The sequence below is a fragment of the Capricornis sumatraensis genome, chromosome 16, assembly GCF_032405125.1.
Source record: "Capricornis sumatraensis isolate serow.1 chromosome 16, serow.2, whole genome shotgun sequence".
Lineage (NCBI taxonomy): Eukaryota > Metazoa > Chordata > Mammalia > Artiodactyla > Bovidae > Capricornis > Capricornis sumatraensis.
The window spans coordinates 78,779,558-78,788,737 of record NC_091084.1 but is presented as its reverse complement, the minus strand read 5'-3'; the positions used below and the strand labels follow the sequence as shown (position 1 = coordinate 78,788,737).

Sequence of the window (9,180 nt, the reverse complement as noted above, 5' to 3'; positions counted from 1 at the left end):
ATGAGTCATGAAGATACTTTATAAAATAAGAGCAAATAAAGAATGATTTCAAAATTTCTGGCTTAATTTTTGTGCTGAAAAAAGGAATAGTTTGTGACTTATTATTATCTCTTTTCCTAGGTGTTTCCTCTTGTTGATTTTGGAAAATTAATAGGAAATTCAGCACTGATACTTAAACTCCCCCAACTCTCCCTGCCATGCATCTATCTAAGTATATCTGTTCCTTACTTGGTGTACCACAGGCTATGCAAAAACAAGATTTCTGACATGAAGGTCATATGAAAAAATCAATTTCATCCAAGTAACTTATCTGAATAATTTTTAAAAATTAATAAGAAGACACGGAAAAAAATATACTCGACAATAAATAAACTAGGGGTTTATTGCTGATATTCTTCCCATTGGCTATTCTGAAACTGTGAGTATGAATATAGAAATCTTGGCAAAGTAGTTTAAAAATTGTCCAAAGGCCTATTTTCTAGGCTGTTTTTGTCAATAGTCTGCAAAATTTGCTAATTTACTTTCACAATTTACAGCATGTATAATCCTCCCTATATATGTATATAAACCATCGCTTTCTTGGTATCATGAACAGCCTAAGTTACTGTCTTCTTCATCAGACTCCTCATGGCATTTTTCACCTCTGTGTTTCTCACTGTGTAAATGATAGGATTCAACATGGGAGTGAGGATTGCAAAGAACATAGCCACCAACTTGTCCACAGGGTAAGTGGCCACAGGACGCATGTAGGTGAACACACAAGGCAGAAAAAAGAGCACCACTACTGTAAAGTGGGCGCCACAAGTAGAGAGGGCTCTGTGTCGTCCTTCAGGGCCGTGGGATTTCAGGGAGCTCAGGATAACTACATAGGAGATGAGCAGCATGGAAAAAATGAGCAAGCACATGCCCCCACTGTTGGCTGCCACCACCATCCCCAGCCTGAAGGTGTCGCTGCAGGCAAGTTCCAACAGTGAGAAGAAATCACACATGAAGTGGTCAATGACATTGGGACCACAGAAGGTCAAGTCCATGGTGAAAAGAATCTGCACGGTGGCATGCATGATCCCCCCGATCCAGGCCACCACCACCAGGAGCTGGCAGAGCCCCTGTCGCATGAGGGTCGTGTAGTGCAGAGGCTTGCAGATGGCCATGTAGCGGTCATAGGCCATGACAGTGAGGACGATGACCTCTGATGCTGCCAGGAAGTGCTCCAAAAAGATCTGAGTCAGGCAGCCTCCCCAGGAGATGGTTGTCCTCTGGAACAGCAGGTCAATGATCAATTTAGGCGTGGTGACTGAGGTGAAGGAGGCATCTATTAAAGCCAAGTAAGTGAGAAAGAAGTACATGGGAGCAGAAAGTGTAGGGCTGAGGGAGATAGTGGTGACAATGAGCAGATTGGACAGAACAGTGAATAAAAAAATGAACAGAAATACAATGAAGAATATTTTCTTCACGTGTGGATTGTGTGTGAGTCCCAGGAGAACAAATTCAGTCACATTGTTGGAAGGGCTGAAGATATCCATTCAGCAAGTAACAGCTTCCTGGGGCCTGACTTACCTACAAAGGGACAAAGAATGACACTCATTTATCACCAAAGAATTGTGGTCTGACTTACAACAAAATAGTGCAATCACTGTAACTATAGAGTATGCCCTTGATACTTTGTCCCAGTGCTTGTTTCAATTTTTTCTTATTTCCTCCATAAAGCTTTCCATCTCTTCAGATACCTAGCACCAGTCACCTGTAAACCATCCGTAGGGCAAATTTGATGTGTAATTTACTGAGAAAACACCGGACTGTCTACTTGAGATCTGAATTCTCCTTGTTCTGACCCCACTGGACTTGACTGCATCATCACAGTTCTTCAGGCCTTTCACTGTGTCTGTGAGGTTACAAATCACAATTCTCAGATGTACTTTATAGGCTAAAAACTGCTGTACACAGGTAAGAGTTATTCCCTTTTCCATGATGGAATTTCAGTTTGGCATCTCGACTCCTAACTTTGGAAAGAAAAAACATGATCAAGAAATATCAGCTAAACAGGGAGTTCAGGGAAATATATATAAGTCCTTGGTGAAACAGCCTTTCTGGTGCCTATCAGAATACATAACTATTCAGTTGTGCTTCCTTACCGTCCCACTTAGAGTGAAGGGAGTAATGTCCGCAGCACCTGAAACCTATCAGGTGATGACTAAATGTTTGGTATTAAATTGTTATTCTTCAAAAGTAAGCATATGCTTGTTTCCCCAAACCATAAACTCAGCAGAAATTCAAATGCCCTTGTCCTCCAACTCTGTTGAACTATAACCTCTCTACTGTATGAGAAATTTGAAGGGAAGCTGCACTCCAGTTTAAGAGTTTCTGAACACTCTCCAGAGTAAGCATGAAAATATTTAAATGTCTCTAGAAAAGTGCATGTATTAGATCATTTTACTTTAAAGATAATTTGTGTATATGTTAATTGATTATTTATTTTTCAAAATTCTTCTCCACATATAATTTAATATACATATTCTGTATATTCATTGCTTCAGTGTGTGTGTGTGTGTGTGTGTGTGTGTGTGTGTGTGTGTGTGTGTGTGTGTGTGTTGTTCAGTTGTGGCTGACTCTTTGCAACCCCATGGACTGTAGCCTGCCAGACCTCAGGGTCCTCTGTCCATGATATTCTCCAGGCAAGAATACTGAAGTGAGTTGCCATCCCCTTCTCCAGGGGATCTTTCCAAACCAGGGATTGAACCCAGGTCTCCCACATTGCGAGCAGATTCTTTACCATCTGAGCCACCAGAGAAACCCATACCTTCAGTAGTTTTGATTAAAAAAAAAAAAAAGAAAGAAAACTCAATTCATATAGGTGTTCAACACACAAAGATCTTTCAAGCAAAGGAAATACTTTCAAGTTCTGTAAATAAAAATTTCATGTGAAGAACAAAAATAATTTGCTAGAGAGACAGGTAATGCACCATACATATAAGTGTATACACACCAACTGCCACAAACACATATAAAGTCCACTACTTGCTATTTAATCCTGCAAGTTCACTCAGTCAATGAATGTTTCCTGGACACTTACTATGTATATTAATGCATGCTTATATACAAAGTCATAAATGGTGCTGCTCTTAAATGCCCTAGTGCCTGACCTACCATTACCAAACAGCAGCGGCTGACCCACGCACAGGAGGAACGACCCTCCCAGTCCTTTACGTTTCACAACATGCTTTCTCACACCTTCTTCTACCATCTTCCACCAGCATCCATCATTCCTGGTCACAAGATAGTGCATGACTAATACAACAAGAAATTTGCAGTTTTAAATTTGCCAAGGAGAAGAGAAAGAGATGCAATTACATATATTCCATAAAGCATATCTTTGCAAAGATAAATGAATGAAAAACTTTATTTTTAATTATCTAAGATGAAACATTCATGCATATGTGGAAACAAAGCACACCGCTGTCAAAGCATTTCCTCATTCTTTAGCGGGATCCCCCAGTAGATAAAGAGGACAGTGTAAATAAAGTAAGAATTAAACATAGTTTATGAAAGCGTTTTAGAAACAACTATGAAGAAATATAAATTACTTTTTTTTTCATTTTTTTCTTTGGCTCTGCAATACTTCTTTTAGGAATAAACCCTAATGTTAAATATTTTTAAAAGAGAAAAATCACTATGTACAAATTTGCCCAATACAATTAATAAGAGCTGTGGAAAATTTAGAAACAACATGGAATGTTCAACACTGGAAAATAAGATAATTAAAATTCCTTTTAATTGTGCATCTCTTTGAATAATATACACTTTTTAAGAGTGATACTTTTAAAAATTGTGCAATGTCATTAAAAAATTCTGAAGTTGTAATATTAAGTGAGGGAAATTTTGGATGCATTATTTGATTTGCAAATTGATTCTAACTTCTGTAATTGAAACTAATTATATTATTAATTCAACTAATTTTAGATATATGAAAGGAGAAAGTGAAAGTGTTAGTCACTCCATTATGTCCAACTCTTTGCGACCCCATGGATTGTACCTTCCAGGCTCTTCTGTCCATGGAATTCTCCAGGCAAGAATGCTGGAGTGGATAGCCATTCTCTTCTGCAGGGGAGGATCCAGACTCAGGGATCGCATTCGCATCTCCTCCATTGGCATTTAGATTCTTTACCATCTGAGCCACCAGGAAGCCCGTTTAAGTATATATCAATAAGAAATAAACGACCCCAAAATATTCTTAGTTTTAAATTGGCAGTACTATAGCTGAGTCTACCTTTCTTGTTATTTTGTATGCTGAAGAAGGGATTTAAATCTAAGGTAAGCTTGGATGGGGGTTGAGTGTATGATTTGTAATATGTATTTAAACCTGAGAATGTATGATTATATGATTTCTAAAAAAATAGTCTCACCTATGAAAGTGTCTGACATATCTCCACGGCTAGGCCCCAGGCAGCTGTTAGTTGATCAGGGAAGAAGTAAAAGCCATAAGATAAAAATGTCAACTAACTCAGCTGCAGTAAGTGTCTCTTGATTTATAAATCGTAACTTTGTAGAAGCCTTAAAAGCACTACCATATAGCCTATTTGTTGGCAAAATCTATGAAATTTCTTTGCTGTGACTAATTGGAACTCATGGGTATTTCCCTATCATTAACAGGTCTTGCCAACAAACCAATTATTTCAAATAAGGTGACAACATCAGAGAAGAACTTTTACAGTGTTCCTCTCTAATTTTAGACTTCATCCATAGGTCTACATGAAAACAAAGCATCATCTCAAAAGAGAAAAAGTTGACCACTTATAAACTTGGAGTGTGTGTGTGTGTGTGTGTGTGTGTGTGTGTGTTGTGTGTTCAGCGGTGTCTGACTCTTTGTGATCCCCATGGACTATAGCTTGCAGGGATCAAAACTGTATTGCTTGCATCTCCTTCATTGTCAGGCAAATTCTTTACCACTGAGTCATCTGGGAAGCCATAAACTGGATATCTGATAATAAATGAGCTTAAATATGGAATGTGAATATTTGATACCATATAAATTTAAGACTTAGATGTGTGTTTTATTTTTATTATATTTTATTTTTAATTGATCTACTGTTCATGTTAATCACAATTTATAAATATTGTTTCCGTATGTATGTTAAGTGATAATTATGAACCCCTTTGTAATGCTAAGTCACTTCAGTCATGTCTGACTCTGTGCGACCCCAGAGACAGCAGCCCACCAGGCTCCCCCGTCCCTGGGATTCTCCAGGCAAGAACACTGGAGTGGGTTGCCATTTCCTTCTCCAATGCATGAAAGTGAAAAGTGAAAGCGAAGTCACTCAGTCGTGTCCAACCCTCAGCGACCTCATGGACTGCAGCCTTCCAGGCTCCTCCATCCATGGGATTTTCCAGGCAAGAGTACTAGAATGGGGTGCCATTGCCTTCTCTGCCCCTTTGCAATATTAGCACTTATAATAGAAAAAGTTTATAGTACTTCCTCAAAGTGCTTTTTTATTGTGCCAATTCTGTAATTAGATTAACATATTAATGATAAAATTCCATTCTTCAGTTATATTAAAAAAATGGCAAAATGCATTTTACATTTAAATTTAGTCTTATAATATCTTTATGGAATATTAAAAATGGTCAATGACATTCACAGTTTATAACAAGGAAGCATGAAAAAGTGAATAGGAACACCATTTACCAAGGGAAAGTGAAGAATCACATCATTAAATCCTGGGTCTGGGCTTTTGTCTTTAAATTATGTTTTACAGCTAAACAGGCATGACATGTTTATGCTACCACCAACTTTAAGACCCTTTGCAATTATCTACAAAAAAAATAAATACCAAAGTTCGAAATAAATAAATTGAATTCAATTCAACCTAATTCAATGTATCAATATTCCTATATATATATATCTACACTTACTCAAGATATTCAAATATGCTTTCTTTAAAGAGAAACATAAACTGGACATAACTGTGGGTGGGTTCTGGAGAATATAATCACTGTGAGCTGCGTGCATCATGAAGGAAAAGTGATTAAGAAAACTGAAACCACGTGACTAAACCAATTAATAAGTTGGCTGGACATTTTATTATTATAGTTCTGCAATTATATTTGTGAAGCCAGATGCCAAAAAGTTTGAGTTAGGATTTGAACCTATCTAAAGAACTATGATAAATATGGATTTTTCTGAAATATTATGAAAGTATCTTGAACTCTTCTTTCAGCTCTGAAATTAAAGAGTGAGATTAGAGAATTAGCATGTGCTGAAAAAGCCATCATTCTGAACCTCATAACAGACTGAAATCTACTCACTATGGTCCATTAAGGGGTCACCCAGTTTCCACTTAAATAGCTAACATACTGGGCAAAGAGATTGCCTTAGAACCCATACGTCTGTTTAGCCCAGCTCCAAAAGCCCTAGAGAAGCATGAAAGGGAAAGAGAGTGGAAAGTGAAAGTGTTAGGCGCTCAGGCATGTCTGATTCTTTACAGCCTCATGAATGGTAGTCCCCAGGTTGCTCTGTTTATGGAATTCTCCAGGCAAAAATACTGAAGTGGGTTACCATTCCCTTTTCCACGGGATCTTCCTGACCCAGGGATCAAAGTCAGGTCTCCCACATTGCAAGCAGATTCTTTACCATCTGAGGCACGTGGAATTAGGTCTAAATCAGTGAAGATTGCCCATGGAAATAATTTTTCAAAAGAAGAGTTCTTGGAGCTATACCAGAAAAGTTTATTTTCAGAATACAAATCCAAAAAACAGTGTTTTAAAACCCTGGAGAGACAGCAACACCAGTTCTCAAACTTGTAGGGTAAACTAGAATGAAAACAAAAAATGTTATGTATGGATCATATCATAGTTCATCAGAAAATAGTTGAGGTATGTTTTGATGTTTAATAGTTTCAGGGACTAATTTTACAAAACCCAATACCTGCCAGAATAATCTTATGGGCAACTTCATGCATTTCAGTAGATAGAGAAACATGTTCTCAAAACACTAAAGCACTCAAGACAGAGATCAGGTTATATTGTTGCTGTTCAGTCACTAAGTCGTATCTGACTCTTTGTGACCCCATGGTATTAGCCCAAACCAAAATCCTTTGATCCCAGAAGGACATCTATGTTGTTTACCAGAAATTGAAACGTTCTAGGCCGTGGCTTCATAAATCTTTCAATGTTTCTTCAAATTGAAGTAGAAGCAAATATGACAATATTTATATCAATAAACATAACAGCTTGGGCAAAATCAAAAACTTCCAATTTTGCAGAGTAAACTACTTTTAGATAGAGGGAAACTACTTAAGATTGTAGAATGCAATAATGTGAAACAAAACTCATGTCTCCTGATTCTGAAACTAGTTTTCTTACTCAGTATAATGTTTTCCTAACAAAAATATGCTTGCTAAATATTGTTACATCATTGAGTCTATTGATTTTTTCAATAGAATATATGGTACCCATGAAGTGGAAGACTGGATGTCTCTGTCAAAAGAAGAAACTGTAAACACATTTATGGCATATATACACATTTGATTTTGGGTAACATACTTCATTATTTTTATATTAGTCAATATATAATGAATAATGCAATAAGTGAGATAAAAAACACTCTGGAGGCAACAAATAGTAGAATAACAGAGGCAGAAGATAGGATTAGTGAAGTAGAAGATAGAATGGTAGAAATAAATGAATCAGAGAGGAAAAAAGAAAAACAAATTAAAATAAATGAGGACAATCTCAGAGACATCCAGGACAGTGTTAAATGCCCCAACATACTTCATTTTTTTAATATAAATTTATTTATTTTAATTGAAGGCTAATTACTTTACAATATTGTAGTGGTTTTGCCATACACTGGTGCATTGGGGTGACCGAGACAGATGGGATGGGGAGGGAGGTAGGAGGGGGCTTCAGGATGGGGAGCACATGTACACCCATGGCGGATTCACATCATACCTCATTTTTAAAAAGAGTCAAAATTAATCCACAGCAAAGTCTTATAAGTTAGGTAAGTTGTTCAGATGAGAAGTACCTTCTTTAACTGTGGAATAATGTATCCTGTTTCTTTTCTTTCTTTTTTTTAATGTCTTTTTATAAATAATCTCCTATTTCAGTTTTCAAATTCTAATGCTGAAATTGCTATATGGATACATTTTACTGTGTGCTTTTGAAAATCACCTGTATTTACTTTCTACTAATAATAGCTAAACTAATGTAGTGTCAATCTGTATGGTATGTAAACAAGAAATTATATAGCAAATCTTAATCAAACACTAACCCCAAGAAATTAGATACAATGAAAAAAACACAGGTCTTAGAATAAGAGCATTTGGGCTCAAAGCCAACTTATATGTTCTATGATCCAATTATTTATCCTTTCTGAGCCTCCATTTTTCTGTAAAATTAGAGTACTGCATCTTAATTTTATCATATTTTGTGACAATTTGAGAACACTTCATATAAGTTAAAAAATAGTACAATTAACGTTTATAAATTACTAATAGATTTTACTCAACAGAAAAAGAAATTCAATATAATTTTACATATTAGATATATCAGGTATGTACCAAGATATCACTGGCAAGCATCTCCTTTCTGTTTTAATATTCCTTATCATTCTAGATGTTAGTAGGTCACACAGTTATCTTAGAACTGAATGCTTATGTATCCAAACACACTATATAAATGTGTAATTGTAACAGAAAAATAATCAATTAGTAAAAAAAGAGAGGTTCTGATGAATACTGTCTTTTTTCTGATATCCTTTGTAATATTTGAATGAGTATCAAATTTCGAGTTAAAAGAATGAAGATCTGAATACCAGGTCTGTCTATTATACTGGGTAGATATTGAACTTTTTGAATCTCATTTTTCTACATCTGTGAAATGAGAATAAACATCATAATGCCTACCTTCCAAAGCTGCTGTTAGTGTCAGGTGAGAGGTATGGGAAGGGCTCTCTAGTGATCAAGTATGAAAATATAGAGATCATGATAGAAATGAAATCTTGATATTGGATCATTTCTCATCTGAAATTGCACTCCTGTTAAAAACATTCTAAGAGTTCTAGAAAAAATATATCTATTTCTGCTTTATTGACTATACCAAAGCCTTTGACTGGGTGGATCACAATAAACTGTAGAAAATTCTGAAAGAGATGGAAATACCAGACCACCTGACATGCCTCTTGAG

The 9,180-nt window shown here is 36.2% G+C and overlaps 1 protein-coding gene across 1 annotated transcript; it reads right to left on the bottom strand.

Moving 5' to 3' along the window:
- Positions 1–596: 596 nt before the first annotated feature.
- On the bottom strand, positions 597–1,523 carry LOC138092898 (olfactory receptor 4C3D-like). The gene has a single exon (XM_068988953.1). It carries the CDS (start codon positions 1,521–1,523, stop codon positions 597–599), a length of 927 nt encoding a protein of 308 aa, XP_068845054.1.
- Between the last annotated feature and the right edge of the window lie 7,657 nt (positions 1,524–9,180).

Excerpts from the sequence above, each read along its gene's own strand:
- LOC138092898 (XM_068988953.1), bottom strand. The coding sequence starts at position 1,523 with ATGGATATCTTCAGCCCTTCCAACAATGTGACTGAATTTGTTCTCCTG.